Below are 21302 nucleotides of genomic sequence, written 5' to 3'. Positions count from 1 at the left end.
TTCTGTCCTAAGAGGATATTTTTCTTCACAATAAATTGATGCCAATTTAAATTTCTTCTACTTTTTTTCCTTTGAGCACTGAAAATGACCTTGTTTTCATATTCAGACTGTGCAGTGAGAACCATGGAATGAGAGTTTTCCTCAAAGTAATCCCCATGTGAAAATTTACTGTCAAGAATAAGCATTAATATACCAATGTTTGAAATATGAGCTTTAGTAACTATTTCTGCCTGCAATGTTTTTTTTTCCTGCCTGAAATGTTAAAGAATATTTTTTTTGTCAAGTAAGGAAAAAATTTAACTTTTATGAGTACTTTTGAAGAATGGCATTGGTAGCCATAAAATTGTTGTCGCCCCTTCTGTATTTTCTCTGTGTTTTGACTGGCTTTCTTGCTGGTCAGCCTTTGCTTACCAGACTATTCTTACAGGAACAGACGTATTCGTGGTAAATGATGATATGCTGTTCTTGCATGGAAGTGGCCTTGACATTTATCCCGTGTAGGAACTTGTTATTTTGTCATCTTGTGGCAATAGTAATAAATATAATACCTTACTTAGAAAAAAAAATTCAGATGTGGTAAGAACAATATCTTATTTGGGACTTAATCTTTTAAAAACTAGGTCCCAGAAAACCATCCTCAGAACACATGGGGTCCACAGAAGTAAATTAATTTTAAGAAAACACTCTTCTACCTTATGATTTTTATTATAAAACTGGAGATAGGTACTCCTGGCAGGTCTTTCTCGAGATGTATAAAAATTAGCTATCATTGGAAGCAAATATTTGAAGTTAAATTCTAGCATAGTATTAACAGAAAACTACGTTAACTGTTATGACAGAATCTTGTTCACAAAATAAAACTATAGTGCTAAACATGAAAATATTCAGTGACAGAATAACTGACAATATGAACGTATGATTTGTATCTTCTGTGATGTTCAAGCTTTAGCAACTTGACCAACTTTTTTCTACTATACACACAGTATCTTACTTTTGCATTTCCTGGTTTTAATTGAACTATTTTATCTGTTTCCGTCCAGAATCATCTGGAAGATCCATTATATTATATTAGCCATGGACAAGAGGCCAGATAGTCCTTAGCTTAGTGCCAAACCTAATACAGGCAGTGTATGGGAAAGGAACAAATAAAGCAAATGTCGAACTACTAATGATGTCATTTAAAATTGGGTATAGGGGCCTCCCTGGTTGCGCAGCGCTTGGTTGCAAAGCTGCCCGCAGCCTCTGCAGCGCCGGTTCAATCCCCGGCCACCGGGCGAGGGTAACACATGGCACGCAGACCTCTCCTGCCGCCCACTGCTCCCCTCAGCAGTGTATTTCGTCAGTCTGCCTGCTCTGCTCCCTGCTCTGGCTCTGGTGAATTCTCTCACTCTCCCCGCGCTTCTGACTGTACCCAGTGCTTGTATAAATAAATAAAATAAATCTTTAAAAAAAATTGGGTATAGGACAAAACAAAATGGTAATTATGTGATGTAATGGAGGTTTTAACTAATGCTGTCGTGGTAATCAGTTTGCAATATAAGTGTATCAGATTAACATCATATGTTAAGTTAACACAAGGTCTGTCAACTCTCTTGCATTTAGGCTGGAAAAAAGTAAAGTGGGTATAGGAGTAGGGAAAATCTAGACCCAGAAAGTTATGTTTTACTTCTTATTTGAGAGCATGGAATATGGAATGATTGAGTCTAATACTTAATCTGTAAAATTCAGGGGAAAATTTCATTCACAAAAGAATCTCATAGAATATCTCTACAATGAATGCATATCAATTTAATGCATTTGTTACAGTTTTTATATATAACTAGTAGTCTGTGCTATACTGATTTCATAACTCACTTTTAATATAAGTTAAGTAATACATTAAGTATAATCTAAATTCAGAAAGCAAGATGGAGTTGATTGAAGAAAATAGAGAACCATGAAAATCAGAGAAAGGAAGTTTATAGCACGTACAGAGAATTGTAATGATACTTGCATTTTTACAACTCCTTAAGGTTATCTGCTGTTCTTTGGACTATAATCTCCTTGCGAGATTATATTTTCTTTTACATTTTAGCATACAACTTTGTACTTACTTGTGCTTATATATTGCCTAGCACTTAATGGGTTCTCCCCCAGTGCTTACTGAATCAATGAAACTTTGATTTCTTGTAGATATTTCACATAATACAATAGACCTCTCAGAGAAATGTAATTATCTCCATTTTGTTAATGGAGAAACCAAGAGTTACACAGGTAAAATAATTACCTTAATCATGACAATTTCACTAATACTGGTATGCCATTATGACAGGCTAATCATATAAAATTAGGAATATATTTCATTGTTTTATCACTTTATCAATAGCAATGAGCATTATTGAGTGAACAGCTAGCACTTACTAGAATTATGCTTGACATGTAATTTCACTGGAAGAAGTACCATCCTTTGAGTAAGATACATTTATCTGTCTTTTACCATCTGGGGCTTAGAAAGCAAGTCACCTTCCTAAATCCATCCAGTTAGTGGGTAGGTGATTTGAGTTTAGATCTCTCTGATCCCTGAACTCATTTTGAATCATTGTACTAAATTACCTTCTTATAGCCACACAATTGTTGATGGCTGAGTCAGGATTTGAATTTAGGTCTTTGATTTCTAGTTCTTGTTCCCCTGTATATTCTTATCTGTGTATGTATACATTGTGTACATATAGTGAGTAACATATAATTTGTGTGTATACAGATATAGTATGTGTACATATATACAGTGTGTCTATATATGTTTACCTTGTATTAATTGTATTAGGCTATGTTTAGGACATGTAACAATGACTAAAAATTAAATTTTGGTACTATACAATTTGGCACATTTTATAAAAAATCCCTACATATTTCATATCTGCCTTATAGTATTGGAGTAGCAATAGATAATTACTACTGAAGAAAAAATCTCTAGATACTTAGGAAGAAGCTCATCTAGAATGCTCTAGTACAGTCTTCTAGGAAGTTGTATGATCTGAAAGTGTCTTCAGTTTCTGGTGGAAAAATGACTGGGTTGTATGTGTTATTCAAGTTGGGGATAAAGCAGGGTAAAACATTTAATTCTTTGGAATTAAGCTTACTGGGTGATTTGACAGGAAGAAAGATGAGTGGAGGCTTTTGACTGTGGGAATTCACAGACCTTGAGTTAATACACCCACTTATATTTTCTTCTTAGATTTTTCTGTTACCACTGGAAATAAAGCTTCTTAATTTGATCTTGAGTTCAATACAGATGTGGTGATAATATAGCATGGGTATTGGTGATTGTTTGGATTAGCAGATTTTTTAAACTGAGTACAAACCTCCTGGATTTAGAAATGGCAGGGTGTATGGAAAGGCTAAGAACAAGGTAGGGAAAAGAAGAAATCAAGAACCATTTTCTATACTTAATTAGGATGTACTTCTACCTGATTAAGTGTTCTAGTTGAATAACATTTCCAGGAGGAACTATTGTATAGAAGTAGTGGTATTTATTAAGGAAAGAATTGTGTGCATGTGTGTGTGTGTGTAAATATACAAGATAACCTATGATATCTAAGATAAAGGTCAGATGAAAATCTGACCTATAATTCTGTTCTTATTATACAGTGATGTCATTGCAAATTCCACATACTCATATTGACATTAGAAAAAAAACACAGCTTTATTTTTAATAAAATAGATGGTCAAATAGTGGGCACAGCTAAAGCCTGAACCGTAAATCATAAAGAGGTCTTTCTGCCAGGTAATGAAATAAAAGGCATAAGTACAGTTTGCATAAAATTTGGGAATGTTGCTAAATTGGGAAGAGTGTGGGTTCAGATAGATTAACTATTACAAAAGTCAGAAATGTGAGCAAAAAATAGAATGCAATTCAGCACAAAAAAAAAAAACCAATGACTGATATATCTTAAGGTAATTTTGTTCCAGAGTTATTCAGTGTGTACAAGAAGCCTCCAGAAAGGTATTAAGAAATAAAGAAAACGATGTTTGTAGGCGAGGGAAAGAAGAGGGGAAGGCAGGTTGCTAAGTTGAGAGCTAAGCAATCTGAACTAAATGGCAGTTTGAACATTTTTTCATTGGTTAATTTTATATTATTTTATTTTTTAAAAAGATTTATCCATTCATGCACACAAGAACTGGAGTATAGGCCAGAGGTGCAGGAGGGTGAGAGGATTTACCAGAGACAGAGTGGGGGGCAGAACAGGCAGGTTGACTGAAATACACTGCTGAGGGGAGCAGTGGGTGAGACAGGAGAGGTCTGCCTCACCATGTGGGTTTAATCTGTAAAATTCAGGGGAAAATTTCATTCACAAAAGAATCTCATAGAATATCTCTATAATGAATGCATATCAATTTAATGCATTTGTTACAGTTTTTATATATAACTAGTAGTTATATATAAAACTACTAGCCTGGGGATCGAACTCATGCTGCAGAGACTGCAGATTGTTTCATAGTGTGGTGCTCAACCCCTTGAGCCACCAGGGAGACCCTCGTTGGTTAATTTTAAAGGGAAGTATATATACTGCCTTTTTTCCTGAAGTTGAAATTAGAAAGGTATTGAACCTCATTTTTAGTTTCAGTGTGGATCATCTGTTTTAATAAAGAAGACATTAAAGTTTGTGGTTAGCAAGAATATCCTCTGTTTTATTTCATTAAGCCAGTGGGCATAATGATGCTACCAAGATAAACAGCCATAATCATATCATTTTACTTTACATACAGGAATGAACACAGTATCCTTAAGTATAATCTTGAAAATTTTTTACAAAATAGCCTCCACAAATTTTGAGATAGAGCCAGAACAACAGGCTGATTTGAGCTCAGATGATCTGGTATTTGATACAATGAATAATTATTTCAAATTTAATAATATATCTTCTCTATTTACTTGCTACACAAAAATATGATAAAACAGAAAGTGAACTGGAAAAATTCAGGTGTGCTAAGAAAAGTAATATGTGTACAGTCGTGGTAAGAAAGTAAACAAATTTCGGGGGCCGTGAGGTCTGAGAGTCAGGCAACGGAGTAGTTAAAGGAAGTCCTGAACTTTGTCCCAACAATTTAAATTGGCTGAGGAATCAGGCAGACCTGATATCTTTTCCTGAGGAATCAGGCAGACCAACAACCATTTAAGCTGTGGGTTATGGTCCTGACATTGCTGTGAACCCACGCCTGGCCCCAGCATCCCTGGAGGCCTAGCAGCATGGCAGGCAGGAGTGCTGGCAGGGAGGTGGGTCTGGTTCTACTTGCTGCCATGACCTTGGGTTACATACTATGTCTTAATTCCTTATGGGTAGGATGAAATATTCATGTCTTGCCCGTAAGATTGTTATGTGCATACACTGAGATATACCATGCGTGGGAAGTGCTGAATGCCCTACTGGGAAATATATGTTTACAGTTACTGTTATTTATAGACTCACAGGCATTATTCTGAGGTTTCCCTGACCTTTTGGAAAACTGGATTCTAAATTCCAGTAGGGATGTGGCCCCTGCCTCTTTCATCTCTTGTCCTCTCTTGCCACAGCACACTGCCCAGGCCATGTGACCTACTGCATTCCTGCCAAAAGTCCAGGCCTTTGTTTCTCATCATGCTGATCTCATGACTTTTTGTTCATCCTCAGACACCCAATGCAGCCTCTTCCAGAGAGGAATGAATCTCGGCCTCCCCTCTTCATCAGACCTAGTCTTCCTTTGTGGTCTCTCTTAACCCAGTGCTTCCCTTTATACTTACTTGAGTGGCAACGAAATGCTCCGTATTATTTGTTTCTTTTCTTTCCAAGACTACTATCCCCTAGAGGGCAGGACCTGTACCTGCCAGCTCCCTGACTTGGGACAGTGTCCACCACATGGGAGACAAAACATCATAGCTCCAAAGGCCTGAACTTTGGAGCCAGCAGCCTGGGTTTGTACACCTGCTCCACCACTTACTGTGTGACTTAGGGCCAATTATTTTACCTCTCTATACTTCAGTTGGCACATCTATCAATGGGGAGATGATAATGCCTGCCCCATAAAGTCAAGGGCAGATCAAATGAGGAGGGAGAGACTCAGACTTCCTTGCTGCCCGCCCTCTCCATTCATTGCTTCCATTTTGTGTCTCCTGCTACTCAAATTCTGCTCATGACATGGAGTGCAGTGGAAGGGGTGGCATGCAGGCAGTGGTGGGGAAGTGGTACCCAGTGCAGGGTGGGGATACTCCTTAGCTGTGCTTCTGTGAAGTGTAAGGTGCTCAGTGGCTGCTTCCTCAGGTGGCTGTGTGTAGGGGAGAGAGTTGCCTGAGGTGGGTTTTTTTTTTCTTTTTCTGGATTAATGGATTTGTGAAACTCATCTTAAAAGCAGCATAGATTTATGTGTCACCACAAGCCTTTTTCTCATCCTGAATGTCATCGCTAATGAGGAACCACACAGTGCCCCTCCTTCTGGCGTGATTCTCATTCCCTGTGTTACAGGGTACATGGGGGTTGGCTTAATGATTTGAGCACAAAGAAACCTCCTCCATTTCTGGCATTTTTCCCTGAGTGTGCTTTAGGGTCTTTATTGATTTATAATAATAAGATCAAGAGTAAAATAATTTGGTACTGTTATATCAACCCAAAATGATGCTAAGTGAAGCATGCTGATTTTAAAATAATTCAGACTCCATCTGTAGTTTTGATTTCTTTCTTTTTTTAAAGATTATTTATGCATACAAGAGCTGGGGTACAGGCCAGAGATGCAGGGGGTGAGAGGACTCACCAGAGACAGAGAGGGGAACAGAACAGGCAGATTGACCGAAGTACACTGCTGAGGGGAGCAGCGGGTAAGACAGGAGAGGTCCTGCAGCGCCGTGTAGGTTGCTCCCTGACTGGCCAGGGATTGAGCTCGGGCTGCAGAGGCTGCAGATTGCTTCATAGTGTGGTTCTTAACCCCTTAAGAATCAGGGAGGCCCTGTAGTTTTAATTTCTTTGTAGAACAATGGTAAGGAGAACCCCTCTGTTGGGACTCACAAACTTATAAAAGGACAAATGAAGTTCAGCACAAATAAAAAATCATTCTAGAGTCTTCTTTCTTTTAAAAAAAATCCAAAAGATGTAAGATTTAGCTTACATTATTTAAAAGACTGATATAGGAGAGAGAAGAAGATAGAAATGAATAGAAAAAAAACAAACAAGGGATCAGACAAAACCAAACCAATAATAAACCCTAGAAATCTGACTATAGAGTTGAGGCTATTGGGGGGTGGTGGGGACATGGGGTGAGCAAAGTGTGGGGTGCCCAGTGGACTATGGTGAAGATCTATGGGTGCCTTGGTGGTGTGCTGACATACATTTGAGGAGGTGTTATCCTGTACCTCTAAATCACATATGGTGTTAAAAATCAATGTTAATTCAATAAAAAAATAAAGGAAAAATATAATAAGAGAAAACCCCAGAAGGGAGAAACTTAATTTGTTAATATTTCCCTTCCTGAGGATAGCTTAGAATAGACTGGGTTCTTTGGAGGATAGAAGAGGAGTTAAAGTGATAGGGGTATCAGGGAGAGACTTGACAACGTTAAAACTGAGGCTCAGCTAAGAAAGAAAACTTGTGCACCTTAATATTTGTGTGTGGGTTTCATCATAGTGTCTTCTGTGCCTTTCTAAACTGACGGTCATTAATGACCACTCATAATCTGAATGATGCCTGCTCTCAATTCAGAGTTTCTCTTTCAAAAAGGGTAACCAGTATTCCACCAAGACATGAGGCCCTGAGGACTTCTTTCTTCTTCAGAGATCCTGGCTGTGGGTGGGTCTTGTGAAACAGCGTAAGTCACCAGGTCTCCTTGGTTGTGAAGCTCTATTAGAAATCATTGACCGTCCCACAAGATACAATTTCTAAGTTGAAATTGAAATAGCTTATTTCGCAATAAACCATGAAGGTTTTTCCTGTTATGTAGCCCTAGTTAATACAAGTAGTCCATGACTGCTAGCAATTTTAGAGAAGTGGATGTTTATTCTTTCAAATAAGAAAAGGGAAGTGCTTCTGTGTGCATTCATATCATACTGAAAAGTCAAAATGGCTCTTGCACACACACAGAAAAGGAAACCATACACTTTATAAAAGGAGTAGAGGGAAACCGGATTCAGAGTTTTGTAGTGAGCTCTAGCAGTCTGACCTTTAAATGTTTCCTTTCTGTATTGACTGTATAATTATTGACCAGCATTGCAGTGGTGCTGATGGAGGCTGCACCTTGTAAAGTCACTTAGCTTCATCTGTTCGGATAACTAATCTAGAGAATTTTGAACTGATGTATAATTTTAGGATATCTTAGACATTGATGGTATTAAATTTTCTTTGAAGGTTATGTGCATTTAAGTGGAGTGTTTTCTACTCCCTTAATTCTTCAACTTGTAATAAATAAGCAAGCTGTTCAAATATTTTTGTTGGAGCAGAGAGGGTGGGCACAGTGGTTGCAGGCTGTGTTATTAGAATATATTGTGTGTCACTGGGTATCTGGGTATGTCTGAGAGAGTCTGCAATCCTCTCACTATTAGACTTTTGTTATGTGAAAACAAGAATTAATTGGCTCAATCTGTGGTCCTTATCATACCCTCTCCCCCAAATTGTCATTTTCAGTGAACGCCCCCATTGTCTATGGGGTGCCCAAGAGAGAGGTGTAGGTATATTTTCGATTCTTACTTTCTTTCCCGCTCCTTCCACCCCATTCACATTTCATCAATTACCAGATTTTCCCTTTTTCTATCACATTGAGTTCTTTGCATTCCTCCTTCTATCATCCTACTTCAAATTGCCATATCTTTATATTAAATATGACCACAATCCTAATTATCCTTGTCTTGCCTCCTTATCACATATCATCTATCCGACAAAGAGAAAAAAAATCATTTAGTTCTGCGAACTGCAAAACTGAACTAGCTGTAATATATTAGTTAATGAAATAGACTCTGTAGCCAGAATGTCTGAATTTTGAATTGTGATTCCATTACTCTTGCAAATGTAGTTATGTGAACGTGGGTGACTGTCTAAGCCTCAGTATGCATATTAAAAAAAATAGAACTTCTCTGACTGAGTTATTGTGAGGACTAAATGCATAAACATTTAGCATAGGTACTTAGGAAACACTCAAAAAATTACTGCAACAGCAGGCATAAGATGCAAAGCTGAGTATTCCACTCGAGTACTTAAAACCCTTTAACTTTACCACTTCTTCCAGAATAAGGCCCAATTCCCTTTGGCATGCCATGTAAGTCCCTCTCCAGTCTTGCTCTCACTGTCCCCGTTCTGGTCCTTTCAAACCACTTCTACTGCTTCCAGTAGACCATCTGTTTGTTGTGTCTTTTTCTTGTGTGCATAGTCCTCCTTACCTAGAAAATCCTTGCACCTCAAGATCCCCTGAAGCCAAATTTGGGACAATATAAATATATAAAAGAATAATGATGCCAACTGATTTATTACATAAGCAGAAGAGGTGGGTGTGGGAGGGAATGAGGAAGCTCTCCTTTAGGCAAGAATGCCAGCTAATAAATGCGGATAGGATCATAGAATTAAAAAAAAAATAACTCTTTTGCAGCTCCAAATGAATAAGTGAAAGAAGAATTATCAGTGGATACTAAATTTATGATGAAAAGTTATTGGGAAATAGGACAGCAACATGGACCCAAGTCAACACCTCAGGTTTTGTGGTGATGTAGAAGGTAGCGGGGAACCCAAATCTTTATAATAGAGCTGTAGCAGTGGCAGTCTTAACCAAGTGATCAAACTAAGTGTCAATAATAATGGAATAACCTAACATTTAGTGCCTTCGGATGTGGTTAGATATGAAGTTCTGAAGTACAGAATGAAGTATTTTTGCCACAGCTGTTGAACTTGAATCTAGATTTAGCTTTAAGTTTACAGAAAGATTGGAGGGAGAGGTTTAATGATACCCTGGGGGAAATAATAGGAATATGGAACATTCTATAAGGCCCAGTCTGAAATCTTAAAAATGTCATTTTTTAAAAAAAGAGGGATTTTTAGACTATAAGATACTGCAAAGATAAAGTAACCAAATGTAATGGGTAGAATTTAATTGGATCCTAGATTGGAGGAAAATAGTGTAAAAAGACATTAGCTAGCCAATTGAGGAAATTAGAAGATGGAATGGATATTAGGTAACATGAATTGTTTTTAATTTTCTTAGATCTGGCAATGGTTTTGTGGGTGGGTATATTGGAAAATGCCCTTATTCCTATGAGTTGCACTTTCAGTTATTTATTAGTGAAATGCCATAATGTCTACTTCCAAAATGTTCAGCAAAATAAATTTTATAGAGAAAGGGTTGGAACACAAAAGTACACATGGCAGTATGTTATAGTTGTTGAGTAGATAGTGTTCATTATACTGTTCTTTTAACTTTAGGCTTGAAAGTTGAATTCAATATATATATATATTGAATTTAATGAAATTGAGATAGTTAAGGAGCAAATAAAGTTAAGTTTGGTTCTAGAAGTGAGGGGTAGTCTGTTTTTAGATCTCTTGTATACATGTAATGATGACCACATTTCCTATATATATTTATTTTGCTTTCAGTAATAACACTTTATTTTCTGAATTAGCGATCAAGGCTGTTTATTGGAAGTCTCTGTAGTTTTTCCCACATGGAAGGGGCAGCCAGTGGGGGGGGAGATTTGATGAGAATCTTCAGAGGGTGGCATGTGCAATTATGCTTTGTTCCTTGATGAGCTATGAGTTGGGCACTTAATTATGTAAAAAATATTGCAAGAGGGCAGTTGCATAATTCCCAAGAGAGTAATTATTGTCTATCTTGGCAGAATGCAAGGCTTTTAATCTGTAAATAAGCAATTCTGTGTGGAAGAGCTACATGCAGAGTGATTGTGTCATAAGGTCTCTTATAAATTTTTTAAAGTGGAAGCAGCAACTGTGTGTGCCGATTGGCTGCTGCAATGGTTGATGATGCTTCCCGTGTGTTTTTAACCCCTCCTGAAATATTTAAACCTCTCAGGATTCCTGTAAAGGGTAAAAACTGTGTCTGAGTTAAGCCTGTGAAAAAGCTGAATGCTTCAGATGCAGAAGAAATAAAATAGGTTTCAGCAAATTAAAAAAAAAAGAAGATAAAAAATAAAACAAAAATGAAACATATATAGTGCTTATGAAAAACAGGGCTCTCATTTATTGAAGATTAATATTTTTTTTATTTGTGTGCATCGCGGCTAATGTTTCCAAAAAGATTAATTTTGCTTTCAGTGTATGTTTGTATTTTGCTTCAATCTGAGTTTTGCTTCAATCTGAATTTTTTGCATAATGAAAGTAAATTCTGTTGGTGTTTGTGTTGTCTAAGCTCTCTCTTCTCCTCCTGTTAGTGTTGATGAGTGGAGATGCTCTTTGCGCCCCTCTCCTCAACTTGAGCACTGGCCCCTTCCCCTCTCCTCCCTCAGGATTTCCTCTAGGGTGACTTTCCACTGGGGTGACTGCTGAGGGGAGCAGCGGGCAAGTCAGGAGAGGTCTGCTGTGCCATGTGTGCAGTGGCTGAGGATAGCTTCATAGTGCTGAGACTTAATCCCTTGCACCACCAGGGAGGCCCTGTCCTTTCTTGCATGACAGCTTTCCCCTTTCTCCTGTAGGGATAGAAAGGAAATTCCCTCCTGACCTCCCTAGGCACTTCTTGGGCTGGTGGAATAATCAGCTATGTATCAGATCAGTAGTGGGCAGGAGGACCCAAATTTACTTACATATGTATGGGGAATCCACATACATATGGGCTCCAAGACCAGTGAGGTGAATGAGGGTATAAATCCTGAGTTGAGTCTGGGGCTTCAGGGAGAGCAGAGAGGGGCTTGCATGACAAAGGTGGGGGTGTGTGACTTAAGTGACAAAGGCCAGATGCTCTGTAATTAGATGTTGTCCTCCTATAGTTAGTTTTTTCTAAAAGAGAGGTTATTTCTGATAAAACCCCTAATTCCTTCCTCTGGGTAGTTAAAGAAGTGGTAAAAGTTTCTTGTGGGCCTGCAGAACCTCAGTTGACCTCAACTCCAAATAGTCCACATGCCAAAGTGACACATCTTGAGAAGGCCTGCACTAACAGCTTGGGAGGTGAGGGCTGTCTTTCATTACCAGATTTACTTCCATCAAAACAGAAACATGTTCAACAACTTCCATTGTTTTCAAAGAACCTGTCCCTGACCTGTATTTCTCTCTGGCTACCTCCTCAGTCTTGTTTCCCTTTGCAGAAAAATATCAAGCACTGCTGTTGTATCATCATGTCTTCTCCTCTTCCTGTTGTCACTTGGACCTGTTCCAAGCAGCCTTTCATCTCCATCCTCAACACAGAACCTACTTTAAAAAAATTATTTATACAAGAATGGGGGTACAGGCCAGAGGCACAGGAGGGTAAGAGAATTCACCAGAGACAAAGTGGGGAACGGAACAGGCAGATAGACTGAAAACACTGCTGAGGGGAGCAGCGGGTGAGACAGGAGAGGTCTGCCGCGCCATGTGGATATCTCCCTGGCTGGCTGGGAATCAAACCTGTGCTGCGGAGGCTGTGGACAGCTTCACAGCACTGCGCTCAACCTGCTGCGCCACCGGGGGGGTCCCCACAGAACCTGCTTTTGTCGAGGGGTACCTGGGACTTTCACACTGCCAAGTTGCCGGACAGCTCTTGATCAGAATCTTACTTGACCATCTGCAGCAGCCGACTGTTTATCTCTTTCCTGAAACATTTTTTGTACTTGGCGTCAGGAAAAATACATTCTCCAGGTGGTTCTCCTTCCTCTCCAGTCACCCTTTTCAGACTCTTTGCAGCTCATCCTTGTTTCCCCACCTAAAGTCACCTGGCCTCAGGTCCCTTATGCTTTCCCCTAAAGTCACCTCCAACAATCTTATGGTTAAGCATTCTTTATACTTAAACTTCCAAGTTTATGTCTGGAGTATATACCTGCACAATTCCACACTCGTATATCCAGGTGTCTGTTCCCCCAACCCCCATCGGATGAATAAGAGGTGTCTGACTTTTAATGTAGTTAAAATGCAACACCTGGTCTTACCACAGTTATCTCTCACCTGGATGGGTGCAATAGATTTCTGACTTCCCTGTATCCACCCCTGATCCAGCCCCTTTCCTTCAATACTCAAATAGTAGCCTGAAAGACCCTCTTAAAACTATTAGATCATATCCCTCCTCCGCCTCTGAAGCTGCCAGTGAGTTCCCTTTCAGTCAGAGTAAAATCTGTGACCCACAAGGCACGTCTTTATGTGACCCCATTATCTATCAGTGACCTGCTGCCATACTTACTCCTTATCACTACTGTGCCCAAGGTACATTATTTATCACTTATGCCTGAGACACACCTCTGATGCTGCCATCTTAAAGTCTGCATTGTGACCTTAGGCTGGAATTTCCTGTCCTGTAAATCTGTATGGCTGTCTCCTTTACCACCTTTACGTCTCTGCTTAACCATCTTCTCTTCAGTGATGTTGTCTCTAACCATCCCATTTATGCTGTCCCCAGAAACTACCCCCAGCTATCCAGATCCCTTCTCCTGGCATTCATTTTCTCTAGTTCACTTACCACTGTGTGAAAATAAAGACTTTTTTTTTTTTTTTTGCTGTTGTTGCTGAGTTACCTCTTTTTCTGTCTTCTCTTACTAGAATGATAGCTTCATGAGGGGAGAATTTTGTCTGTCTCATTCACAGTGGTATCACCTGTGCTGTGAAGGGCACTAAATAAATACTGAAGGAGTAATTGAAAAGCAGTCCCCACAGATGACTGTTTATTCCTTGTTTTTATAGCATTCTGCACATGGCAGAGGATAGCTAGCATTCAGATGATTCACTCTGTATTAACATCTACCTTTCATTCCACAGTTTCTCTGTCTGAAGAACATAAGGACATTCCTGACAGCCTGCTGTGAGACATTTGGCATGAGAAAGAGTGAACTCTTTGAGGCATTTGACTTGTTTGATGTTCGTGACTTTGGAAAGGTAATTGCATTTTATTTTTTAATGTATTTTCAATTGGAGAAATTTTAATCAAATATTTATTGTTTCATCTTATTGAAGTAGGACATGGGGCATGTGGCTTTAGGGCCTAGATGCCTGTCTCATATAATTAAATTTTACATGTAGGTGATTTTGTCAAAACCAACCAACCAACCAACCAACCAAAACAAAACACATAGGAGCAACAGTTGTTGAAATAAGATTAGGGTTGTGTATTAATTTAAAATAGTATAAGGGGCATCTTTTATCCAGATACAATTTTTCCTGCTGGTTATCTCAGAGGATAGGGTTGCATTTTTACTTCCTTTAGATAGTTTGTTGGGTCCAAGTCTGATGTCCAGTATTCTTTCCTTCTGCTCTTTTCAATATCTGAAAGGCTCCTAATTTTTGGAAGTTAAGGATGTCCTGGTGGTCCTCTCTGTTTTGACACTTTGGTAGATGACTTGGAGAAAATAGGAATCACTGAAATGTTTGAGGTTGTTGAATAACTCCTCCCACTTGCATTTCAGCAGAATCATGGGGGATTTGTCAGATTTCAATATTTTTCACACAGAAATTGCTTTCATGTTTACTGATCTGTGTACATTAAATACTTGTATGATAGGTGAAAGGAGTCATCCTTTCAAAATTTACAGTCCTATATTTTGAAGTGAATGGATACACAATTAAACTTCTTGCATGTGAAAATCCATAGAAGAGTCGGGTAATTAAGGTGACATTGTTTTCAATCCTGGATAAAATAATTGCATTAAGAAAATCAGCACATAAGAAGGAAAAAAAATCTAAGTGATACTGAGAAGTTTGCCCTTACTATTGTAATTCAGGCGCTAGTATTTCATCACCAGGCTATTTGAGAGTGATACTTTGATTTGATTTCATAGATATACTGTTTCAGTTATAAGCAAAACACCAGGCAGTGAATGGGTTTGCTGGGCATTGGGAATACATGACACAAAGTGAGACAGAAATATAGGGTATTATATGCTGAACTACAGCAAATGTGGGGAAGCCACCGTGTGAACCCCCGGGAAGTGGTTAATCCTCTAAGCTGTTGGTCCTGAAAATCATCAAAAATGTTTCTTTTTCTATTCTTTTAGCCTTCCCCCCGTTAAAACAATTTTTGATTTTTGTTTCTTCTTCACCTCTTTTGGGGAAATGTAAAATGAAAATGATGGGGAAATGAAAAATGACAAAATAGTCTTGACTTCAAAGCTTTTCATGAGATCTTCATTTTTTCATTCAAGCTGGTAAGAACTGGTGTTGATGAAGACTGGGAGATCTTGGGAATTGCTTAGAAACACAAGGCCTCATTCTGGTGAAATAACGCAGCATGCTCATTGATGAGGCAATGGAAGCCTTGTGGGATAATTGAGATAATAAAAAGTTGAATGTAAAGAAACAAACTGTAGCTTCTCAAGGGTGAATAAATTTCTAACTGCTTAAAATATTTGGCAGTGGTGAGTCTGAAGCAGAATTGAACTTGAGAGTGTGGCTGAGAACTTGATCCTATACCTGACACTTAAATCACATACAGTTTCACTGCTGCCAAGATTATTGCAGCTGTCTTTTCAAACTGTAGTTGGTACAGTTCTAAATAAACCAATAAAATGAAAGAATTTGGGGCACTGCTTCATAATTTACTAGTATTACTGTTAGATATTATCACTCTAAACAAAGCCACCAATATCCCAGTTACTGAGCACTTTGGCTATACCAGATCTGTTGTCAGTCTTCATATATATTATTTCTAACAGCCTCATAACAACCCTAAGAAGTCTAAGAACTATTATTTTCCTCATTATGGGAAACCTGTGCCTTAAATCACATATCCAGCAGAGATGGAGCAATAATTTGAACCGAGATCTGGCTAATACTTCTTTTCTATCCCATGGAGCAAACATTCCCAGTAGCTGGCACTATGTGTTGGCATAGTGCTAAAGGGCTTTGCACACAGCCACTCAACCCTTATACCCGTATCACCATATGAGTATTGCTGCTGTTGTCCCTATTTATACATCCTAGCTTGTAAATGGTGGAACTGGGAACATTAATACAGTTTTAAATCTTCATTTTGAAAAAATATGAGGGGTGTTAATTCAGAGACATAATAATTCCACATATTGTGAATGTATATTTTAATAGGTTAGATGGGCTGCTTTATTTCTCTCCATTCTTTGGGGTTTCATTTAATTCTCAGTTGTCTAATCATGAAAAATATATTTCTGTGCTCCACTCTCTGTCTCAGTTTATACAGATAATGAATCTAGGATTCATGTCTCTTTAGTACCTTTTTTTTTATTTAAGACTGTATTGATTGTGATAACAATATTATTTTTATGACATTCTGAAGTTTTCAGAATGTTTCATATCACTGACCACATTTGATTCTTATAATAGTCTTGAGAAAAAGATAATTTCAGATGAGGAAACTAAGGGAGCTACGAAGAATGAAAATTTTAAGGTTTCCTTGTTTGGGAACAGAGCAGGCTCTGGAGCTCAGGTCTTCTGACTTCTGTATTTTTCGTGTCTGTTGCCTTTATTTTGGGAATTGCTGTTGTGTGAGTGCTCATGGAAAACATGAACTTCAAGGAGAAAGACCAAAGGGATATTGATGAAATTGAAATGCACAAGTGATCTGTCACTTGGCATCCAATTATATTTAGAAAGAGAAGCTAGATTTAGGGTTCTGCTTGAATCATAAATTCCTATGAGAGGCTTTGATATGGGTGTTTCCCTTTGGAAATTAGGAAAGTCCTGGGAATGTGTTGATCAACAGGAATGATAATTTTTCTTTTAACTTATGGGTTGATGAAGAGCACATGTTTTGGGAACTCTAGAAGGACTTAAATTTTGTCTTTCAGTGTAACTTTTGATTCCTTCAGTTGAGCTCTTTACTCAATGTTATAGGGTATTCATTTCGATTCAACTCTGTCAATAAAATTAGAATAGTTCTGAATGCTTTGTGTATATTTTGATTAAAAAAAATCACCCACAGGAATAAGGAATGAGTGAGTAACTTGAACTCATTTTAGGGCAGCAGATGCCTTGAGGTTAAATTCTACACTCTCTCAGGATTGCTGAATATTGAACAGGTTTCCTGATGGAGATAGTCCTTGTCTGACACTGCTGAGTCTTATTCCTAAACTGAGTTTGAGGGGAGCTTGGATCCCCTTTTAAGAACCACAGCACTTCTATGACTTTGGGCTTGTCTCTGTGCAATTCCAAAAAAATCATTTACTTTCCTTAAAAAAGATGGATGGGGAATATAAAAATAAAATTTATTAATTAAAAAAAAAGATGGATCCTTTTCTAACTTTCTAGTAACAGAAACAAAAGGTACAATCACATTATTGTAAGAAATTTAATAAAAAATTTCCCCCTGTGGTATTACAAATTATTAATTATATTACCTTTTACATTGCAACAGGGTTTGTGAATTTGCTCACTTCCATGTTTCCTGTAAGGGATTTTTTGTTACTGTGTAGATTGTCATTTTCTGATTAATGATTTTGCTGTTTGGAAACGTTTCCTACTGAGCTGTCTGTTGGCACGTTCATAATGCAGAAGCACATGGGATTTTTCTTTAATGAGACCATTTCTAGTGAGTAATTGAGATCAGGTTGCTGCTGCTGTCCAGATGAGTGATGAAGTCAGTTCCTTCCTCTGGTGGCTGGGGGTGGGGTAAGAGCCTGCTTCCTACTACACACAGAATTCAGGACTGTTGTTTCAAGTATTGTAAAATAGTTTGCAAGGTGTAAGGTGATATGTTTTCTGAATCAAAAAGAATCACACCTGGCCAAAGGTAGTTGCTGCTGATTTTAGTAGCACTTCGATAGTATCACCAATGTGATAAGGTTTGGGAAGGGCACTGTAGATCACTGGCTTAGGGGTAGGTCAGGGATACAGGCAAGAGCATTATCCAGAGGAACATTCATGTGTGTTTTGGGTAAGAACATAGTTTTTGAGTTGACTCTCAATTTAAATTAATTTATATACCTTTTTAGAATGTGTCTCGGGCAAGTTACTTAATCTCTTTGAGCTTCAGTTTCCTCATCTTTAAGTTGTGGTTAGGTAAGTATTAATGAAATAATGCATGTGAAATGCTTAACAGAGTATCTAGGTCCAATATTACTTGATAGATATTAGCTGTTATTACTTTTAATATCACTTTTGCTACAACTCTAATCACTAGTTTGATGGGTTTCAGATTCATAGTCAACATAGGGACTGGATTTTGAATTGAGTGTGAGAACTAATGATACTGGAGAGGAAAGGTTAGGAAATAGCTGTTTTTTTTCCTAGTGTGGCATAGGGTTAACATTTTATTTTGAATAAAAATATCTTTCTCCTTTCTTCTGTTACATCCTCTGATCTCCTTCGAGAAACCACCCTTTTTTAGTTATGTAGTTTGGATGGTTTAATCAGTTAGATTCCCATCCCTTTAGCCATAGTGATCAATTCAGATATGGGACAGTTTGGGGATTGGGCCAGTATGATGTATTAGGACATTTGCAGGGACAAATTTTGCTGTCCTCATGCTATGGAAGTGTGTGAATTTGAGTCTGTAGGGCTTGGAGGAGCTACAGTCATCTGGGCACCACATGAATTTTCAAAACAGACAGTTAGGAGGGAGTACAGCTAGGGAGGAGCCCAGTGGCATCCTCCCTCGCTGGAATTAAGCTGTACCCAAAGTCAAATATATATATCTCTGGATTTTTCCAGACCATGAGCCCATGTCTTCCATTTTTTCTCATGTCAGTTTTCTCAACTTAATGCAAGAGAAATCTAAGTGACACACCCAGCTTTGTCAGCCAGGTGATTTCAGTGTGCAGTTGGGTTAACCTTGCTTCTGTTAACTAATGTTCCTCCAACTTGGAGGCTATTTGGTAACTTCTCCATCTTTCATCATATATCATATATCAAAACAAAATTGTGAAGAGAACATTCCAGAACATCTCTGTTTTACAGCATGTAAACAATCAAAGAGATGTGTTGTCCCAGCATCTTAGTGAATGCTTCTATTCCTTACCATTGACTCAGGGAAAATCATAGATCTTCGGGTTTGGAAGAAATTCTCAAAGTCCTCTGACATCCTTCTCATGTTTGCCTGATATCTACACTTTCATGAGAATGGGTGTGCGTGCCTCTGCTGACTGGGAACTCTTCTTGTGCCCCACACTACATTTATATATTTGGACCATGCAGAATAATTTGAAGATGACTTTAAGAAAACTCTAGGGGATTCCTTGTAATCATTGAGGGGTGCCTTTACTCCTTAGTTTCCTTATCTATAAATGGGATAATTCCTATCATACGGAATTGTTGTGAAAATGAGATTGATTTATGTGAAAAGTCTGGCATATTTCTCAAAAGTGTTTGAGTGAACCAGTTTAGATCCAGTTTGGAATCAGTACTTGGATAAATATAGATCATTCAGAGTTCTGAATGTGACTATGTAAAAAGTCAAAAACTCTAGTGGAATTTTCTCAAAACTCATTTTATTTCTGGCTCAGATTAAGAAAATCATAATATACATGAGAATGTATGTATATATGCACACATATGATTATTTATATCTTATATTTTCCTAGGTTTTTGTCATAAGAATGTTTCATTTCTTTTTTGTACATGGAGTTTTGCTGAGAGATTGGCAATGAAACTATTACTGATGGTAGTTGATACCTCAACATTCATCAAGTCCCCTCTCCCTTCAAGCCCCTCAGGATATAAAACAAAATAGCATCTACTTCAGATTTAGGATTAGAGGTGGTTAGGTTCTTTAGCTCCTTAAATACATTGCCATTTAAAAATAAATGTGAGCATGCTGAGAAAACAAAGCGATAGATGAAATGATTAATGTAGAAAAAGACTTTAAAAATTATTGGTATAATGTAAATTTACAATTTCACCATTGTCTGTACTATCTCCACTAAGAGGATTTAGTGTTTACTTTCCCCTCTATGGCTTATTAGCAGAGACCTGCTACCATCAAGCTGTCTTTGCCTTGTGAGCTCAAATTTCTGTCCCATCTGTAATGCCTTATGTCACATAAGAGTATTTGCTCAGGCTGTGTTCTATAGTTTGTATGTTTTCACCCTTCCCAGTCTTGCTTGTATACCTTAGTGTGTATGTATAAGGGTTCAAGGACCCCTTCTTGCCCAGAATGTGCTGTTACTCCAGGTCAGATCTCAGCATTTGTGCCTGGTTAATCTCCCCACCCCCATCGCAGTCCATGTGTGTTCTGGGAAGCTCACTCTGCGGAGCACCTGTGTATCCAGACACAATGATACTTGATAATTGAGACTCTGTAATGGTTTCCTACTACTGCGCATCTCCCTGGAACTCTGCTAGGCTTTCCCAGTTATAAGATAATCCTTCCACCCAAAGATTCCTGAATTTCTCATAGGATGCAGGTGGCTTCAGGGACCACACCTTAAAGGTCTTTATTGACTATGGCAGGTGTGCTGATCAACAACATAGAAACATTTCCCCATATACCTGTATATAACCAGGATGAGTTGTGTTGATATATAAATATAATCTCTATTTTCACAATTATGTGTTTGAACTCTCACTCTTAATAGAAAATTGGCATTTTGCTCTTGTAATATTTCCCTCCCTAAATTGTGTCAAGAATGTTCAAGGCTTTTGGAGCCCTTAGGACCCTAATCAATCAGTCTTGTTGCCAAGCACCACAAGGAACAACCACTCTCCACCGGATGGCTTACTAGTGGGGTGCAGTGGGAGATTGCCTTGCCTGGTTCCTTCACGTGGTTGTTCTCTGACACTGCCATGCCCCTGTAGTTCCAGCCCCACTCAGCCCCACACTTCTCAAACCAGCTTGCTTCAATCTCCACAGTATTTTGGCCTCTACCATGACCCTGGGTTTGCAGTGAATTATCTCTAGGGACTCCTGGCATCCTTTTCTGCCAGCAAGCTTGGATCAGGACTTCCTCATTTGGCTCCTCCAGGGACACTAACTTCCATTGGCATAGCATTTGGGATCTTGGGTCTCTTTCCTTCCAGAAGGTCCTGTACTTTTCTTACAAATCAGCCAGCTTGCAGCCAAGGGCAGGCTCAGCCTACTTGGGGTACCGTGAGGAGTCCACTTCCATCAACTCATACAGGCCTTTACTTTTTTACTTTTTTCCCCTAGCAGTGGGTGATGTGTTTGTATTTACAGAACTAAAGGAGAGCTCTTCAGTGATTCCTTCTGGAACAAAGAAAGCTTATTCTGAGGCCTCCTTTTTGTTTATTTGAGCAGAGAAGTGGGCAACAGCTTCTAGCTTTCTCTGATGT

General features: G+C 38.5%; 1 protein-coding gene across 2 annotated transcripts in view; it reads left to right on the top strand.

Moving 5' to 3' along the window:
• The window catches only part of VAV3 (vav guanine nucleotide exchange factor 3), a gene marked incomplete at its 3' end in the record, with an annotated part of 291483 nt that overhangs the window by 45116 nt on the left and 225065 nt on the right, over nucleotides 1–21302 (top strand). For both annotated transcript variants that reach the window (XM_084243513.1, XM_084243512.1), the window contains exon 2: nucleotides 13869–13985. In XM_084243513.1, the coding sequence (XP_084099639.1) occupies nucleotides 13869–13985 (117 nt within the window). The remainder of the gene's footprint in view (nucleotides 1–13868; nucleotides 13986–21302) is intronic.

This window comes from Talpa europaea (genome assembly GCF_964194135.1).
Source record: "Talpa europaea genome assembly, chromosome: 9".
Taxonomy (NCBI): Eukaryota; Metazoa; Chordata; class Mammalia; order Eulipotyphla; family Talpidae; genus Talpa; species Talpa europaea.
The sequence above is the reverse complement of the archived record's forward strand: the minus strand, read 5'-3'. Positions and strand labels throughout refer to the sequence as shown.